Source organism: Letharia lupina (genome assembly GCF_014066315.1).
Source record: "Letharia lupina isolate WasteWater1 chromosome Unknown contig_2, whole genome shotgun sequence".
NCBI classification, from domain to species: Eukaryota; Fungi; Ascomycota; class Lecanoromycetes; order Lecanorales; family Parmeliaceae; genus Letharia; species Letharia lupina.
The window spans coordinates 35,986-54,619 of record NW_023502971.1 but is presented as its reverse complement, the minus strand read 5'-3'; the positions used below and the strand labels follow the sequence as shown (position 1 = coordinate 54,619).

The following is an 18,634-nucleotide window of genomic DNA, read 5'->3' as shown; positions in this document are numbered from 1 at the left end:
CGAGTTCATAGTAAGAGGGGTCTGAGCATCGCTATGGTGCCATCTTCATATGCGTTGGCCGTGGTTCTCAAGTCGTCTGGCGCCGGCAACGAACTTCTTACTCAGCGATCGATGTGTTTTACTTGCGTCCACTTTGGTGGCCTAGCAATACTTGATCCAAGAAGCGGCCGCCGAATCAGGCTCACACATCTGCAAAGTCGCCCTCAGCAACTGAGCATCTCTTCTCTGGACTGTCGATTTTTTCGATTTTTCCGCTTTATTTCCCTTTCCGAGAGGAGGCACTGCGAATCGGCGTGTAATGCTCACTGAGGATGTCTTTCAATGCACCGTAGTTGACAAGCAGGGCCCAATTTCATTGACGCTGGAGATTGGGTATATGCACTCGTATGAGTATTGAAGACCCGCCATGTCGGCGATGGCGAGCTGCAATGTGAGGCACAGGGCTTTGCTGAAGAGGATGAAGGTTGTGACGGTGTCGAGGCTGATGATCTTCTCTAAGAATGCATTTCTTTCGCCACGATCGATACCTTCGTTGTTGGGTAGCAGTGTTAATTGTTAGTTTGTGGGATGTTTATAGTCAGACTAGGAGTCGAGTTCTGGAGGCCCATGCTTGCGGACCTGGTCTGTGTTTAATGTAAGACAGGGTTATCGAGGGCATTGAAGAGGGTGTGAGAGACTTGCCTTATATAAGTCATTTCAAATTTTAAGAAGAGAGGAGAGCCGATTGAGCATGATGGAAAAGTATAAAATTTGAGACAAAAGATGTTTAGCCACACTGTTGTTTGGAAGATCGAGGCTAAATTCTGCATTGTCGAGATTCGTGATATGAATTGATTTCTAACCCTTGGTTCTTCTAGAGGACGGGTCAGTGAAGCAAGGGGGCTGGGCATGTATTGATTCCCTAAAATCCTAATATCATTTGTAACTTCTACCTCACAGCCTGCAGAGATTCGCAGCAGATTTACTGCACGTTAAGATTTACTTTTTGACCTCCAACGGCCAATGCAGCTACCAAAGCATCCGCAGCAGAGCTCTGCGTTGATGCAGTTGCACCCATGAATGGACCAGACCAGAGAAGCCCCAATTGATTGCCAGAACCGCGATCATTGAGCCATATACTGTTGGCATTTTCGTTGATGAATGTCTTGAATCGATTGTTGGGAATCGCCAATTGCAATTTCTGAAGATTGCGCATGAAGATTCCTTTGAACTGAGGACCATCAGCTCCACAACTGGGCTCGCATGGATCGCGGAGAATTCCACTAGGATCACTCAGAAACTTGATACCGGCGAGAGCAATTCGCTCGGCCATGATAAGATGGGTTTTGTTAGGGGCTGCCGTGTAAAGCTCCAATAGCCCACCGAGTATGACACCTTGATTGTATGACCATACGATACCATTGTCGTTTCGACACGTTACGAGGTTGATCCCGTTGTTAATGTTGTAGTGTGCATTGATCATGCCGGTGCGCTGGAACCAGTCCCACTCCTTCCACGCCCAGTAAAGATAATATTCCTTATTCGACGCTCTGTTGGCAAGCTGAGCAGCCACTGTCAGGAACAGCGCATTCTCAATTGCACCTTTGTATGAGTGCTGCTTGTTCCACCATAGACCCCCACAAGTGCCACCCCAGCCTTTCCTCATGTCCTCGAAGATGTCAATAGCAGCCTGAAGGTACTGTTGCTGCTTCGTGAGATCGTAAACTTGGAGCCAAGCAAGCCCCCACCAACCTTCATCATCATAGAAGTCATTGAGAAACCCGGCAAAGCCGTTTTTAGGGGGAATGATCCAAGGCGGGAACTTTGGTCCTGTGTATGTAGTCACAGAGTACGGTGTCATGACTTTGATGGTCTCGAGACTTGTCTTTTGAGCCCGTGAAAAAGTGTTCTGAAATACATGCCCAGCAACAACATCGAGTGATGAGTCGACCCAAGCAAAATCGGCAAGCATCGTCAAGGCATTCGCACTGTTCCACCATCCTGTCGTTTCCCACAGGCCGGTGGTCTCGTTGTACCATTGCTGCAAGGCAATGATAGCGGAATGGGCATGAAAGACATTGGGCTCATAGCTGGTAAGTACTTGCCCATCAACTCCAGCAGGACTGCCAAGTACAGACAAAGCGTACATGTACAGAAAGAGCAGGAAGGGCCAGCCAAGTTGCATCTTCGGAATACAGCGCTGGTATGCCCTATTTCACCGCGAGACTGTTTTGCTGCTTGGAAACGTCCTGACAAGCTTCCTTTTGAAGGGATGAGTGTACTACGGGCACTTATGATGGACATGATGGAGATTTGGGAAGAAGGTACGAATACGGTAAAGATCGAAAATCGCAAACCGCAAAACGAAGCTTACCGGAAGTGGACAAGTGCACTTGGCGTTCTCGAAGTGCTCTCTTTTCGCACATTCTGTTGTACATCGCTCGAGACTCTAAACGTCTAGAGTATAGCTCAAATCCTTCGGTCTCATGACTTGTGAAAAGTCTATACGGGTAGGCTTCGGTCCCACCACGGGTTTAAGAGCACTTTGCGACTTGTCTTTCCTAGTGCAACATCTCAAGTTTGCTGCTATCTTCTGCTAAAGCTTACCACAGCACACCAAGAGTCCTCATGTCTCCTCCCAAAGTCGCCATCATCGGCGCAGGTCCCGCCGGAAGCACCCTCGCCCGTCTCCTCATACGCGCCTCCATCCCCGTTACCATCTTCGAGGGGGAATCCTCCATGTCGGTTCGGGCGCAGGGGGGAACACTAGACCTGCATACAGGCACCGGGCTCAAAGCCTTGAAAGAAGCGGGCCTATTCGAAGAATACGCACAGTACGCTCGCTACGACGGCGAAGCGATCAACCTGGCGGACAAGAATTTAGTCAGCCTGATCAAAGTTGGAGGCACGACGCAGGCTTCGAGTCGGGGAAGACCAGAGATTGATAGAGCTCGGCTCCGTCAGATCCTGGTGGATTCGTTGCCTGAGGGAACAATACGGTGGCATTGCCGGCTACGGAGCGTAGACGCGAATACCCTATCCCTGCACTTCGACCATGGAGTCGAGACGGGGTTCGATCTCCTCATTGGTGCAGATGGTGCCTGGAGCAAAGTACGGCCGATACTCACGGATGTGGAACCATACTTCGTTGGGCTGGGCGGATACGACCTCTTCATCCATGATGCCGAAAAGAGCCACCCAGACCTCTTCAAGCTTGTCAATCGTGGTTCTTTGTTCGTATTTTCTGATGGCAAGGGTCTGAATGCCCAGCAAAGAGGCGACGGAACAATCATTGTCTATGCGTCAGGCCATAGGGACGAGGATTGGAGAAAGACCTGCGGATACGATTTACACAATGCGAGCGAGGTGAAGAAGGCAATTAGAGAAGAATTCAAGGATTGGGCGGAACCGCTGGTGAAGCTCACTCAGGTGGCAGACGAAAGTGACTTCACCGCTCGCTCTCTATACATTTTGCCTCCTGGACATCGATGGAAGCATAGAGCAAAGGTGACCCTCATCGGAGATGCAGCGCACCTGATGACGCCACATGCAGGCGAGGGAGTCAATGTTGCGATGGAAGACGCTCTGAATTTAGCACAGGCTATCATTCGTAGCGTCGAAATTGAAGACGCCGTTGATGCATTGGATAAGGAGATTAGCGCCTTCGAAGACGAAATGATGACAAGGGCAACAAGAGTGCAGAATCATTCATTCGCCAATACCAAAGACATGTACTTCACTCCTGGAGCGCCCCATACAGTGATAGACAATTGGGTGAGGCGGGCGATGGCTCAGCAGCTAGGGTGGGTCGTCGAGCTTGTACTTCCGCTCTGGATTGTTGGAATCATCAGACGGGGCTTCTCTTGGTGGTACAGAGTGGACTGAGGAGGGGCGGGAGGAGAGGAAATGTTTGAAATCAGTCTGAACGGAGTGGAACCGTCAAACGATAGTGCATCACAGCTAAAGTTCACAGGTAAGCAAGATCTCACGGGCTCTCGTAGTCTTATTTTGCTGGTCTCCGCACCTGGCTGCCAGCTGTCAGATTATCACATGCATGAAGTTTCTATAAGAGTACATAGGTTTCGGGTAAGCATTCTTCTCCTCTAGCCAACCTGCACTATTTACTTTGTCACGAAGACGGTCATTGACTGAAGGAGTCATCTGGAAAGGTTCTTTAGCAACTTGGGTGAAGAACACGTGCCCTCATTGCTATCAAATCAGTCAGAGATATAGTCTTCCTAGCTTTTAGCTTATGTTTTCATAGTAGTGTTTGCTGTGCAGGGTTGCGACGTTCAGGAATTGCACTGGTCGGAAGGCTCAACAGTTGCTCTGCAATCTCTAGACAAAGGAGTTGACCTCGGTTGTTTCTAATACCAGCCCTGAAAACACTCCAATGAACGCCTTTCGCGTGTATAGCAAATGATTACATACACAAGATGTTGTTTATGCCTTGCAGCTTAATACTCTCTATAAACTCTGGCAGCAGAATCCCATCCAACGTCCTATATTCTGAGCGTCGACCAACTCCAGAAGCCCTTGGGAAACCATTTCACAGCTCGTCTCGCGATTCGGCGACTTCGGGATTCGAGATGACCTTCTGGTTGATCGCAACTCTCTCTCCGGGCACCGCCCCAGCGAACGGCCCCGTCGTCAGCGAAACCGTCTCAGCGAATTCCCAGGATATCTGGATTCTGCCTACACTGGGATCGGCCAGCTGGTTAAAAGCGGCGGGACTGAGATCGAGATCGTATTGCCCCTGGCATCCGGGACATGTGTCGACGATGGCCACGGTGACGGTGGTTGAGGGGTTCGCGTTGTTCCAGACATTCACTTTGTAGCCGCAGAGTGGGTTGTTGTTGGGATTGCCGGGGTTGTAGGCTTGCATTGAGACCTCGGCCAGTGCGGCGACCAGGTCAGTATCTTGGTATTGTTGGCCGCATGAGCCGAGGCCGACGCTGGGGGAGTAGAATGTGCCGTCGCCTGTGTACACGGTTTGGGCTTGGGTTGTGAAGGAGCAAATGGACAGAAGGGTCCAGGTCAGAATGGAGGAGTGGCGAGGCATGGCTGATGTTCTTGGATGGGATCGCGTTGCGGAAAGGAAAGGTAAGCGTCTACAAGTTACAGTGTTTAGTTGAGAATGTAAAAATGATGATGTCCGCGCGAACCCTTGACTTTAGTATTCATCCCGCCATAGATGGATGGGCATTTCGCAAGGCGGAGCTTTTGCGCAGGGCTAAAGTTAGGACAGGATTCTGATTTGATGACCGCAGACCCAGCTGACAGGATCTCTTGAAACGCGAGAATCCTGCGAGATGCAGTTTGACAGCACTGAGCCATTGTAAAGGCGGTCAACCAAATACGGCTACGAAAGAAAGGCTCAGCTCGTGGTACCTTGCGGCTGTGCTAAAGACAAGTAGACCGCGGTTAATGTGGCATTACTGGTGGACCAAAGGATCTTTCCCGTACTTTCTAATGGCTCTACTGAAAATCATGTACTTCTATTTTCGTACGAATACGCTTCAAGTCATACCGTCTGCGGCAGAGAACCAACCTAGGAGTCGCATTCACATGCCTTCTTCTTCGGGAGGCTCGGCTGAGTCGCGTAGCCCACACATACAGAAAGAGTCCTTACACGCAATCCCCCAATAAGAAACCTTAATCTCAAGATCCCGAGGAGCACAAGGAACTCGGTAACATTGACCACACGCTGTTCGTGTTGAGTGGAGTGAGCACGCCCATGGCGTGCGGGTGGTAGGACTACCCATGGCTGCTCTATTCGTCAGGCTCATTTCTACAACTAGCGGCTTTGCGGGTTCTTAGATCTGAATTTCATTGCTATGCTAAAAAGAGTGCTCCACTTCTGGGGCTCTTTCCTCACAAGCTCAGATCCTGCTCATGTATTGGGTACGGACACTCATGGCTGTGTTGGGCCTACAGGTATCAAGGAAATGTCCACTTTTACGAATGACGCCTTTGAATCGCATCTTCCATTTGAGGAAATCTCCGTCTGTGACGCAAAGGACCATGGCTACAATGCCTGGGACCACTTGTTTACCCGTGAGTTCAGGTTCGACAAAGGCGTTACGCCCCGGCACTGTACTAGACCACCCGGAAATCATAGCTAACGCTTGCGAATTTTCACCGTACAATGTCTCACAGGACGCGAAAGCAAGTTATAAGTTCTAGGTGAAGGGACAGCCATACCCTATTCAGGACATGCGGGCACAAGATGTTTTTGCCAAAGATCTCGTTGGTGGCACTGTCTACCAAGCCTTCTTGGGCGCTCTCAGCTATCATCGCTGGTAGAATCGTTAAGACGTTTGTCAATGGCGGTACACACCACTCGGAACCGCTCTTCGCAACGCTTGTGGATCCCCTCGGAGCAAATAACGGCGGGGAGGGCACTGGAAAGGGCTATAACACCGCCAAAGATACCAGGGCGATGATGTTCATTGACCCAGACAAGGAGGATAGTGGACTGATGACTCTGCTGCTGCTGGTTATGCAGGAGGCCTCGACAAAATCTGTCTAAGTGATGGTAGCGAGAGCTTTACGAATTTGCCCGGTTAGAGCGACCCAGAGCGCTATTGAGATCCCTAAGGCTCAATGGCATCTTTCTCACAATCTGCTTTCAAGGGCAAAACGGTACTCTAAAACCCGTCTTAATGTACATAAAGAGTCCTGACTGAAGCCGGTTAGTTCTAGCTTATGTAACCTGCAGTCTTGTGGTGTATGGAAGTCGACAAGCTAAGCCAATCAATCTGCAGGGAAAGTGCCGAGGGAACAAGGCTGCAAGGTACCGGGAATGCTCTTTCGAACGACCGTTCCCTAGCTTTTCCTCCACTACAGCCATAAGAGTATAACCGCTCAACCCTCAATCGTATAGTCGCCAGTCGATGGAGCTGTTAAGCATTACTGCAAGCGTTATTGCAGTTCTACAAGCCACGGAAGCGGTGATCTCCGTCTGTTGCGATTACCGATCTTCCATCAAGGCTCTAGCTGGGAGGTCCCACGAGTATTGGAAGAAGCCCGCGGCCTTCGAAATGTCCTACGGAACCTCGAGGAGCTCGCAGACAAGGCCGAAACACCGGGCTCGACTGACGTATCTTGCCTGCCAGCCTTGAAATCACTATCCGATCCAAACACGGGAAGTCTAAGCAAATGCTGTACTGAGATGGTAAAATTGAAGAAGAAGCTCACCCCGTCAGGATGGAGTGGTCCCGCTGGCTCGAAGCGGAGAGGATTGGTAGAGGTATTTCGTTGGCCGTTGAAGGAGGAAAATACGGACAAGGTCCTTGTTAGCATCGGCAGTTTCAAGAGCCCAATTAACCTAGCTATTGCAGCGGACCAGACGTAGGTTTACGCGGTCTCTTGCAGAAACCTCAAGACGTCAAATAATTTTTCGAGCTGACGTTATTATCAGGACATCAGTTTAAGCTATAAAAGACAATACACAAAATATACAGGCATCTCTTTTGTTAATGACACTCGGGAAGTTTACAAGCCTGTACACTGGGTATAGTTCCCTTACTGAATCCTCCAGGTGCTCACCAGCAGAAAGTTCAGAGGTGGCTTCGTGCTGCGGATCTATCCCCGAAATACATCAAAGCATTGCGAGACAGGTAAGCAGGGACTGGTTCATGGTTGATTGATAGCGATGTGTTCAAAAGTTGGATACGGGAGCCAGATTCCCTTCTCTGGCTTCATGGTATACCTAGGTGGGTGCGGAAAAACAGTCCTTTGCTCAACAGCCATTGAAAGGATTCTGGACTCCATCGCAATACAGCTGCTGAGGGGGCGATGGCCGTAGGATATTCTTATTTTGAGTTCGACGATCGGGAGAAGCAACGCTGCGATACGATGCTACGGTCACTGATTGCTCAATTATCACTGCAAGGCCGTGAAGCTCACAAACCATTGGACAAATTGTACTCAGATTGTGGCAGAGGTGCACCAGAACCATCATCGCCTATGCTATTGAACACCCTCAGAAACACTGTGAAAAGCTTCACGGACGTTTTCATCAGTCTCGATGGGTTGGATGAATGCAAGGAAAGTGACGATCTGGCAACGAATATTGGCGAAATGGCTGGGTGGGACATTGTGGGCCTGCATACGCTGGTCACAAGCTGGCAGGAGAAAGACATAGAAGAATTACTGTCTATAGTCCTTGATGATAAGTACAAAGTCTGTATAGAAAGGGCGTTCGTCGAACGCGACATTCGGGTAAACGTTCAAGCCGGATCCGCACGGATCGGAAGCTGAAAAAGTGGCAAGTGCCAGAAGTGCAGGCTGAAATCGAAATGGTCTTGATGGAAAAGGTTGGCGACATGTGAGTCTCCACTCATTATGGTTTCATCTTCTTCAATACCATCGCTAAGCATGTCAACCAGGTTCCCATGAGTCAAATGCCAGCTCAATGCGCTGGGGCGTTGTCTGAGCCTGGCTGATCTTTGCATAGCTTTGCAATCTCTCCCAAAAGATCTACATGATACGTACGCACAAACACTGAAAGCCATCGACAGTGAAGGGTATGGTGAGCATATTGCGAAGATCGTGCAGTGGCTGGCGTATTCAACGCGGCGTATCTCCCTCACGGAAATCGCTTCATAGCTGAAAGTTGCCTTGTCTATCTTCCTCAACTTGATCGACTTCAGACCAGCTTGAAAAATTATTCTAATGTCAAGGTCAGTGAAAGGTATCCATTAGCCGGATATACAGAGAGGAAGTGGTATAAACATGCTACGAACGCTAAAGAAAAAGGGAAAATTACTCCCTTGATTAAAGAACTCTTCCTTAGTGGAGGGTACGCGGTTTCTATGTGGCTGAAACTCCGCGGGTGGAATGCTGAAGGGCTGGTCGACGCTTAGGGGACATGACTACTATTACATTGTGCATCAACGCTTAATCTACCGAAGACAACGACCCCGAGTTTATCTCGGAACGGGCTGATATCCGTTCACGAAGTCGAGCAGGCGGTCGGACCTCCTTGATGGTAGCCTCAACCTGTCTTGGTGAACATCCTGATATTGTGCAGTTGCTCCTCGACCATGGAGCTGAGGTCAATGCTCGGGATGATTTGGGTTATACAGCACCCATCTCGACATCTCAATGTGGTCAGATGCTAAAAGTGCGAACACTGCTTGATCACGGTGCTGATATAGATGCCCAAGATCAAGCAGGAGACACTGCTCTGGTCTCAGCTTCCAAAGTGTGGTCATTCTAGAATCGTGCAGCTACTGCTCGAACGGGGCGCATCCTTAGCTCTCCCCATGGCGGGAAAGCGTTGATATGTGCCTCCTTTTCTGGTAATCATGAGACTGTGCATTTTCGTCTGGGACTAGGAGCGGATGCTAATGCTGAGACTGGGACGGAATTTCCTGCACATCCGCCGTTAATATTTAGTACCGCTCTGTCAAAAGCCTTACATGGTGGTCACAATGACATCGCGGGATTGTTCTTTATGACAACACTATGGCGCTGATGTCAATGCTCGATCAACAGGCTGAGGAGCAAATGGGGTTGCTCTAGAACTCTCTTGGTAGTGACGACATGGTGCAATGCCTCCTTGAAAACGGTGCAGATCCAAAACCTGTAAGACCTTCTTGGTTTTGAAGCGAGGACACATCACGAGGCGATGCTTCCTACAATCAAAAGCCAAAGGCATCCACTGTGCGGACAGAAAGATATGGAGAAACCGAACGCAGATTTGTAGCGCCAACATTATCTTCTACATACGAAAAGTCAAGCTGAATGAGACTCTTTCCATGTCACTCTTGATTGATGACTTCGATTCCCAACATCATTTGACCGCAGCTTTTTATGACTACATTGATAACGGAACATGCTATCTACTTCCCTGGAAATAGCTTATAGCTGGGACAATTGGTTGACCCGTCTCTGGATCCATTTACCCAATCGTCGCCAGGCCAGTCGACACCACCTGCAGTGTCACAAAAGTGTACACACAAACAACGCTGCGAAATGATTCGTCCATCTTGAATGCGTCATCTGCAAAAGCTACGACCCTATCCACATAACGAGATCTCAGTTCAACGGCGGCGGCGCCTCGTTGGGCGCCGCGGGCAGTAAGTTCAAAAACGTCTTGATGGCGCCAAAGCCGAAGTCGTAGTGGTCGGTCACCCGGCCGGCTAACTTTTGTATGCTGCCTGCTTCACTGACTACAGCGAAGAAGTCTTGCATTTCTTCCGCGGTGGTTATCACGGGCATGATGGCAATGCTTTATAAATTGAATACTTGAAAGGGTCCCATAGTGAATCTGCCGCCCGTGCCGGGTGCATTTCGGTTTAGGCCTCGGGGGTGAAGTTAACGAATGTTGGAAGGGGGCATTGTGATGGCGAGATTGCTGTCTGTGTTGGACAGAGTTGAAGCGTAGGTGAAGAGAAGCATCGCCAATAGAAGGGGTAGGTGTAGAATACTGGGTAAGTGCATGGCGTACGCAGGACTGGAAGTTTCGATTAGGGGCGACTAATCCTTTTTATATTCTTGATCGCGCTTTCAAAGACGATCTGGCTAGGGTCATCCACAATAGCAGAATTGTAGGGAGGAAGGCCCTGTGACCGTCCTCGGCAGGAACCACTCTGGCTTTGTACAAAATACTTACCCGCGAGGCTGCTATATGTGTGCAACGGTCCCTTCATTAGGAGAAAGAACGCGTCGGACCATAATTGCGAGATCCCAATTATCAAAACGGTGGTGGTGTGTGGGATTTGGATACAAGGACCCTGCGCCCCCTCACGCCAAGCTGCGATGACTCGGATAAGCTTCACTTCGGAGACTTTGTGTTATATCTGCCGGTACTACGAGTACTTCAACGGCTATCTGCATCGTCCCATGTTTTAGATGGTAATCTATTAGGTCACGAAATGGAAACGGCGGCTGTCGGCTACCTTATTGTCCGTTGTAGTGGGTCAAAAACTCCCCATCATCTCATAGCTCCCATGAGCGCTAGGTTCTGTTAAACGTGGACCGAAAAGGATGACTGTGATGGAAGTACCCTGGTTGTTAGGCTGGGAAATGATGATACTGTGTCTCCCTTGGAAGACGCAGCGGTAAAAGGCCAGAGTTGACCAACTTGCCTGTTTCAAATGTTCCATAATGCCTTTCAGTTCCGGAAAGGAATTTTTCTCTCCAAAGTGGCATCTTCTGTAACGCACAGGAAATTGAATACTTGCGTCTTGCAATTCTTCGGAAACTCCCTGAGTGGTGAAATGGTATGTGAGCCAAGATTTTGATTAGTCATCATGATCCCCAACGCACTAGGGACGTTAGCGTGATTCCGCCATTCCGCAGCCTTGTCCGTGAATTTTTTTTCGTGAAAGTCAACATTTCTATTTCATCAACAAAATACTTGGAGGGAAGGCTGATAGTATATTTACCATTGAACATCAGCTCTTGTTGGCTGGAAAAGTCTTCTGTTGTCATCGACAGAGTCGCCATGTTTTTTTAAACACGACAATGTGCGAATTAAAGGCGGAGTCTTTCCTACGCAAATCGGCGTATACTGTAAAAGTCTGCACACGGGAAAGAAGGTGCAAGAGAAGCACTTGTTGTTCGTGGCAAAATCCCGTTTTTTCATTCCGACCATACATGGAACACAATGCATATAGAAGAGAAATACAACAGCACTCGTTCTTTCTCGGCTTCTCCAAAGTCTTACATTACAGCCACAATATGGTAGTTCAAGAGTCTGTTGATCTGACTTCAATCCGACAACATGGGGGATCTCACTTCGAGGAATCGAATGATCCATGTGCACTATGACGTCCCGCACTCTTGTTGTCTGTCATGGTGGAACGTAGAAAGCGTCGTACAATGGACCCACACCTCCTCGACCCATTTGGTGACCTCCATCGGACCGACAAAGGGAGCCACTCGATAGGGTGTTTGCCACTTATGTTATCGACTCATCATCTGGATGCTTAAGAAAATGGTTGTAACCCTCCTGCTTCATCCAGAAACATACGACTGTCCCTTTGATTGACGGTCAGGCCAAGGTATCGGCCTGCAAGATATCGCTTTGTGATACCCATCCATTCAGCGTCAGCATCTTTGCAAACGCTCTCTTCTTAACTTTGGGCCTCGCCAGCAGTGTGTCTTTCGACGCCACCGTGAGTGCCAACGTCCCCTTTGGTCACCATGGGTCCAGTTGATCGTTCGCAGTACGATAGCTTAACTACAGTTCCTGGAGAGGCTCTCGTTACGCTCGTGGGAATCTACAAGAGGACTTCCTATGAGAACTCTGATGTCGCCTCACTTGCCATCTCCAACGAGTCTGCTTCCAGCGTTATCCCTCACTCGGACCCGAACGTTTCTCTGGCATTCAACTCTGGCTAAACGCCACCCACTTTGACCGCTCTGCTCCCAGACTCCACGACCAAGTCTTTTTCGCTCACTGGCTTCTATTACAGCTGCGCTGCACAAGGTGGCCAAGACGCTGTCTTAGCTACCGTAGCTTGCAACATCACGGTGACTGGGTACAAGGCGGGCTCGTCGTCACCGTATACGACTCAGAATTTCCAATTTACCTCCGAGGAGCCTGTGGATGTTATGAGCCCTCTGGCATTCGGCACATTCTTGGTGAAGTTTCAGAATCTACAAGATGTCACTTTGGCTGTCGAGCCTCCTTTGCTCACTAGTGCGCATGGCTCTTGCTTGACAAAGACTGAAGAGAATGATGATGTTCGTTTCTAAAGTGAGGCTGTGGCCGAAGTACAGGCGGCGCGCATGGTTTTGGGGAGGACACCCACCTGTCTACTCAAATTTGTGTCTTCGAAGAGAGCAGCAGTGCCAATCTACTTTGGGTCTGATGGTTCGCAACACGGTGGCAGAGCGCTCAAATTGAGACTTGGCGTTCTGTCATCAAAGACGTAAGGGTGGTCAAACGTCTAGTGGTGTGTGTCCGTCGTTATCATTTCTCTTCGCAACAGAGCAGGCTCCTCGTCCATGACGGCCTTGAGAGTATTGTGAGGATGTTGTCGGCCCTTATCTACGCTTGTCCGGATATGGATTCCTAGTGGAGGCCAATCTGATTAGTGTTTTGTCTTGCAGGTCGGGCATATTGGACCTTTGCCCTCAGTCCTGAACCATCTAGGAGGAGTCGACATGATTTCGAAGGAAATATGCTGTGTGATATCGATTCGTGATGACAGCAACTGTTTGCCTTGATCTCGGAGTGGGAAAGTATCCTTTCTGTCGGAGTCGCCGTTCTCGTACAGCAAGGTTAAAGAACTCGCACAACTTTCACCTCAGGGGCAAGAAACCGGGAAATGTTTATGCATCAATGGAATGTGCTTCTCGTAACTCCCAAGCACCCCACGCTTGGATTCCAGACAGATCAGAACTCACCGGAAATGGGTAGAAATCTCCTGCACTCGTGCTACCGAGAAGTATAAAGTATCGTCTTGGCAGTCCGGCCCCGCATGTACCCACCAATTGACTTTTTCACTCAGGGGACCATAATCTGCATCGATTTGCCAAGCAGACATATTTTTCCGCCCCACGAGTATGCGCACACTTTCAATAAACCTTCCTTAGTTGCCGTCGCAGTCGGGCAAGTCAAAGCTTGGAATTTTCCGACTTCCATTCCTAGGTATCGGACAATATTCTGGAATACCCCTTACGCTCTTTCTCGTTTCATGCTTAGTTGTCTGGATTTCAAGTCGGTTGGAAGGATTGTGGACGATGTACGGCCCAAGGTGGTGGGCCTGTGACGCGCGTTAGAGCGATGGTAGGGACTAGACCATAAGTGTCTTGTTGTGAGGGGGAGCTTCTAGATAGGTGAGCGGATGACGTTTCAGGCCATGTCAGCCACAAGATTTGTGTGCAACGTAACGTGGAGAGTTGCGCAAGACTGAGTTAATGCTGTCATTTTTTCCTTTTTACAATATTTCGATCCTAGCATGCAATCGCTTCCATAGTGATGATATTAGGCCCACGCATGCAGTTCCGTTCCATCCTACAGTCTTCCAGCTTTCCATCTTACGCGTGAGAATGCGTTTCCTTCCAATCCTACAATGTGTCGCATGCAGTTATCCCCATATCCTACACTTCCCTGCCCGTTTCCCTTAGTTCAACTGCTGCAACTTGCGCTGCCACCGTCCGCACTCAGACCAACTACCTGGTAATTCATGTTGTACATACCAGCTGGACAACTAGAAGAGATGCACTCACCGCCTGTCGCGGTCATGACAACATTGCCCGCTGAGTCCAACAATTGAAGCATCTGTGCCCCGGCTTGCACTCCGGTCGGCGAACCGAAATTCAGCCCCGGATTCACACTCACGGTCGAGATCACAGAACCGTTGCTCGTGAGGCAGGCTTTCATCCCGGATGATCCGGATGGTAGGACGATCGCCCAGGTGAGAGAATCAGTGCCCGTGGACCAGCCGCTGGGTGGCGTCGCCCCGGAGCATGAGGCGTCTTGCAGGATCGTTTTGTACCACATCGATCCTACGGCCGTGGCGCCGGACGGGGGAGCCATGGTGCCGCCGGCTTTGTAGGCTTCGATGAATGATGTGACGAGGGGTTGCCAGGCAGCGTGGGGAAAGGCGGCTTGCGGCGAGGAGTACATGACCGATGAATCGGATGATTCGCTCCATACGTTTCCAATGTAGTGACTTTCGGGGCCATCATTCTGATGCTACGTTAGCTGGATTGCGAGCTAGGTGGACTTTGGGGCGGATTTACCCAGGTGATGATCTCGACGAAATCGAGCTGTGATGCAATGCCAAGGATGTTATTCATGCGAATGGGTAGATTGAGCCCGCCTGGGCGGTACAAGTTGGTACCGTACTGTTTCGTATCGGTCAGCAGCAATTCACAGTCTCTGTTTCGGGCATGTCTTACGGCATCCTTGTACTGGAGAGTGCTCAAAGCTGCGTGTTTGTTAGCGACGCTCACAGGAATGATGGATCTACGAACCGATCATGTAGCTCTTCTGACTAGCCGAGGCGCTGTTGATGACTGGCATGTCAGGAGAGAGGCTGCCGACGTCGGTGCTACTCCCATCTGCCACCGTTGGCCACGCCGCCTCCCAGCTGAAGACTCCATCGACCAGGTTGCCCCAAGTGGACCACCACTACATTGACATCAATCCGAGACCCGAGGAAAGAACGATATTGGACGACTCACCCCAGAGGTTGAGTCGTAGTAGCCATCCGTATCATCAAACATAGGAACGAAGTACATTTGGAAGTCAAGGGACACTTTCCATGCTTTGAGTACATCAGTTCCCGTAGTAGGTTCCATGTAGGATGAAGAGACTTACAATGCCAGGCATCGGGTTCGACGCCGCCAGATGAGTAGGTCGATATCATGGGCAAACCGTTGGGGCCTAGGTAAGATGCTTCATTGCTTAGGAATTGCGAAAAGATGCTGCTATAGTCGTTCGGCTGAATGCCCGTAGGATCAGGTTAAAGGTAGTCATAAATGCTGTCGATGGTTGGAGAAGCTAACCCCATTGCAGCAGGACCTCCCTGCATTGCATGCTGCACCCGATTCAGACACATCCATACTGACGAAGAGCTTGAATCCTGTGCCAGACGCATAGTCGTACAAGTATTCAAGTGTCGCGCCGACGTAGGACTCGGTTGGATCACCGATGTTCAGGGCGAATCCGTCGAGTCTAATTGGTTGTTAGAAGTCTATCGTAATCCTGAGTGATTGGCTGACTTACCCTACTGATATTGCGTTGTCGATGTCTTGTTGCGCATGGTCTTTATCCACAGTACCGACCTTTCAACTGAGGTGAGCATCGTCGTGTATAGCAGTGACGTGGTGAAAGCTACCATGTAATGCGCGAACACTGCCTTGGCTTGCGCCTTCCCAATCAGGTGTAGCACTGCCGCCGTGGTTGATAGAACGTTGGAGAGACGCATTTTGTATAGTTGGAGAAAGCTGCAATGGTGATGGAGACTCAGGTTGTTACACGTTATAGAGAAGACTGGCGAGCTCGATTAAATCCTAGAGCTGGCTCTTGCACACCGACGATCCCACCGGTCTGCTACGGCAGCTTTGTACACCACATGAGTCCGCCCTGATCCGTGAGGTGGTCGAGGCTGACGGCGTCCCTAGAGCCCTCTCTTCTCTCATTGGACGGCCGCTCGGTATGCAAAAGGACCAGGTGGGAATTTGAATACCTCCCCATTTCTAATATTTAATTTTGAGGGCCATGAGACCCATTTCGCGCTCGGCATTTCATATCCGTGAGCAGCGCCACTAATCACCCTTGACCACGAGACAGGGTGGAATGGAGATGAGGATGAACATCTGCAGAACATGCCACGGACCGTTGTGAGGGCACGAGATCCCGGGCGGGGAAGGTCTATCTTGCATCTGCAAACTATTGCCACTGATGGTCAGGGCTAGGCTTTGGTACTTGCAGTATGTACAATACAGTGCCCATTAGTTTGAAGAACCATCTTTCCGGTCAGGTTACAGAAGAGAGAGCGAGTCATCAAGGTCCCTGCTGGCTCCCCAAGGATCAGAGCGCGAGATGTGATACATTCCTCATGAGCGTCCAAGCAAGGAGACGTGGCACTTGGATTGTACATTGCAAGTTTAGCGTGGGGAGCGTGATATCACTAAGCCTTTGATGCTTTGTACAAGGAGAGCAGATGCCGCCAGAAAACATACTGCCACCCACCACCGGCTTCGGCTTTCCAGAGCAGTGACACCTGCTGAGAACTCGGAGATACTCGGCGAATTAACGCAAGACTCACCGAGCTGACTGTCAAACATCTCCGTTCGCAGTGCCTTGTTCGAGGGGCAACATGCGGCTCAAGTTCGAGGAACTGACAGACACGCGACGCTTTTTCCCCACCTCCAATATTGATTGACCATGCGGGGAAGGAGCACAAGGCTAGAGCTGTCAAACACCCATCCCACCGCAAGCCAATCATTGTTTTGTTTTGCGCTCAAACAGGCGGAAAACGGCGGTGAAGTGACATTTGCGTCGATGGAGTGAAGTGACGTGGCGGGGAAGAAAGCACAGATGATCCTTTACCTTCCCCGCATTATGCATTTTTTCTTACGATCGCACTAAGCACCCTGCATATTGGTCCTGGCATCCCGCAGAACACCTTAGATTTGCGCCTCGAGGGTTGGCGCGGTTAATTGTCGGGGGGAATCGAGGACTGGAACTTGCTTTGTGAGCTTCCATTTTCTGACATGGAGTATCACAAGACCCGTGTAAGTTTGTTAAATACCTTCCACAAGGAGTTGGCTCCTAGGGAGCCCCTGTCGCGCGTCTATTGGTTAAGCGGAAGTGACTTGTTTCAAGTAAATGAAACAAAAACACAATTGTGACCCTTTCGACTGCCGAGAAAAAGCGCGGCTACCGCGAAAACCAATGTCTCCTTTGGTTGCAAATATATAGATCATACAAAACATAGATCAAAAGCGAGATTCAGTTTGCCAACAACAAGAGATACAGTTGCGTTTGGGATGTCAACCTTTGGGATTATTAAGCTTCAGTAGTCTTTGATGCAGTGTGCTTTGGGCCACTCCACCAGTAGGAAGGTTAGGTCGCCCTACATTGCGATGGCCCGTGCAATCCCACCAAAGGGCGGACCATTCACTGTAGATACAACAGTTTTATTCCACCGGACGCGGTGCATCGCCGCTGCCAGTTGGTAAGACCTACTTCTGGTACCAGTACGATAAAGTACGGATGGAGATAATTAGGGGCCGTCCCGTCCAACAGGGAGTATTTCTGCGGGTCAGGTGCTTGCTTCAAATCATTTTCGAGCGCACCTGCACTAGGATTTCTGTGCAGCTGTTACAGCAGCCACCGCGGAACATGTGCGCCCCAGGATGAACCAACCTTCACCTTCACCTTCGATGACCGTCAGACGGCCAAGCTGGCCATTGTGCTCCGCCAGGACATTCTCATCAAGCGATTCTACTCTCTAAATCGTCCGTCGGCATATCTGCATTACTCGGTGTGGCACGGCTGATATCAACATTGTACGTCTTGCGAACCCCATGGCACGGAAGGATCCTGCTCTCCAAATTGTCGTCCTCGCCAAGCTCGGACATGTTTGTTGCGTATGGGTCTTTCCACCTCTGATTGCTGGGACCTTTGGAAGCTTTGAGATTAGAATGAAGTTGATAGTTGGTTGGTCGGCTCCACGTTCTCTGGCTACTGTTCTTGAGAGTGTCCCTTCGCCTCACACAAAACATGTTAAAAGGATGGAGAGTGGGTGAGTAGACTGCGATGATGATCACAGCGGATTCGATCCCGTGGCCAAGCATGGTCAGCCAGACCATGCAGACTCAACACGCTGGAGATAGCATCCTCGCTGTCAAGATGAGAAGATCGCTAGTATGTTGTGAACCACGTGAGATCTTCAACACCGCGAAGAACTTCCCTCGTTTGAAAGTCGTGCATTAATAGATCCCGACTACTGCGGCCCTAGGACGCTTAGCGGATGAAATGCTTGAGCCGCCAGGATTCTCGTGCACAAGACAGCAGAAACTAGAGGGCAAGTGACACCAATCTTCTTGGTGCTCATATTCAACTTGAAGATAATTGGTGTCGGATAGATCGCAAACACTCGGTCAAGGAAAGCTGAGTATGTAGGGTTCGTCAGTGATACCATTGCTATGTGTCTCCCGCAAGTTACTCACAGCC

The 18,634-nt window shown here is 49.9% G+C and overlaps 8 protein-coding genes across 8 annotated transcripts; 5 read left to right on the top strand and 3 right to left on the bottom strand.

Moving 5' to 3' along the window:
* Positions 1-961: 961 nt before the first annotated feature.
* HO133_004178 (uncharacterized protein) lies at positions 962-2,164 on the bottom strand (the record flags this gene model as incomplete). The annotated part of the gene is made up of 1 exon (XM_037295097.1): positions 962-2,164. One exon carries the CDS (start codon positions 2,162-2,164, stop codon positions 962-964), a length of 1,203 nt encoding a protein of 400 aa, XP_037157098.1.
* Positions 2,165-2,607: 443 nt separating this feature from the next.
* On the top strand, positions 2,608-3,864 carry HO133_004177 (uncharacterized protein; the record flags this gene model as incomplete). Its single annotated transcript, XM_037295096.1, has 1 exon — positions 2,608-3,864. One exon carries the CDS (start codon positions 2,608-2,610, stop codon positions 3,862-3,864), a length of 1,257 nt encoding a protein of 418 aa, XP_037157097.1.
* Positions 3,865-4,528: 664 nt separating this feature from the next.
* On the bottom strand, positions 4,529-5,041 carry HO133_004176 (uncharacterized protein; the record flags this gene model as incomplete). The annotated part of the gene is made up of 1 exon (XM_037295095.1): positions 4,529-5,041. The coding sequence occupies one exon, from the start codon at positions 5,039-5,041 to the stop codon at positions 4,529-4,531; it is 513 nt and encodes a 170-aa protein (XP_037157096.1).
* Positions 5,042-5,927: 886 nt separating this feature from the next.
* HO133_004175 (uncharacterized protein) lies at positions 5,928-6,511 on the top strand (the record flags this gene model as incomplete). The annotated part of the gene is made up of 2 exons (XM_037295094.1): positions 5,928-6,075; positions 6,270-6,511. The coding sequence occupies 2 exons, from the start codon at positions 5,928-5,930 to the stop codon at positions 6,509-6,511; spliced, it is 390 nt and encodes a 129-aa protein (XP_037157095.1).
* A 74-nt stretch (positions 6,512-6,585) lies between these two features.
* On the top strand, positions 6,586-7,336 carry HO133_004174 (uncharacterized protein; the record flags this gene model as incomplete). Its single annotated transcript, XM_037295093.1, has 2 exons — positions 6,586-6,624; positions 6,866-7,336. The coding sequence occupies 2 exons, from the start codon at positions 6,586-6,588 to the stop codon at positions 7,334-7,336; spliced, it is 510 nt and encodes a 169-aa protein (XP_037157094.1).
* A 443-nt stretch (positions 7,337-7,779) lies between these two features.
* HO133_004173 (uncharacterized protein) lies at positions 7,780-8,592 on the top strand (the record flags this gene model as incomplete). The annotated part of the gene is made up of 2 exons (XM_037295092.1): positions 7,780-8,170; positions 8,441-8,592. 2 exons carry the CDS (start codon positions 7,780-7,782, stop codon positions 8,590-8,592), a joined length of 543 nt encoding a protein of 180 aa, XP_037157093.1.
* Positions 8,593-12,138: 3,546 nt separating this feature from the next.
* On the top strand, positions 12,139-12,693 carry HO133_004172 (uncharacterized protein; the record flags this gene model as incomplete). The annotated part of the gene is made up of 2 exons (XM_037295091.1): positions 12,139-12,272; positions 12,411-12,693. The coding sequence occupies 2 exons, from the start codon at positions 12,139-12,141 to the stop codon at positions 12,691-12,693; spliced, it is 417 nt and encodes a 138-aa protein (XP_037157092.1).
* Positions 12,694-14,066: 1,373 nt separating this feature from the next.
* HO133_004171 (uncharacterized protein) lies at positions 14,067-15,878 on the bottom strand (the record flags this gene model as incomplete). The annotated part of the gene is made up of 9 exons (XM_037295090.1): positions 14,067-14,119; positions 14,173-14,635; positions 14,689-14,876; positions 14,923-15,079; positions 15,133-15,215; positions 15,269-15,392; positions 15,457-15,625; positions 15,677-15,735; positions 15,789-15,878. 9 exons carry the CDS (start codon positions 15,876-15,878, stop codon positions 14,067-14,069), a joined length of 1,386 nt encoding a protein of 461 aa, XP_037157091.1.
* Positions 15,879-18,634: the final 2,756 nt, after the last annotated feature.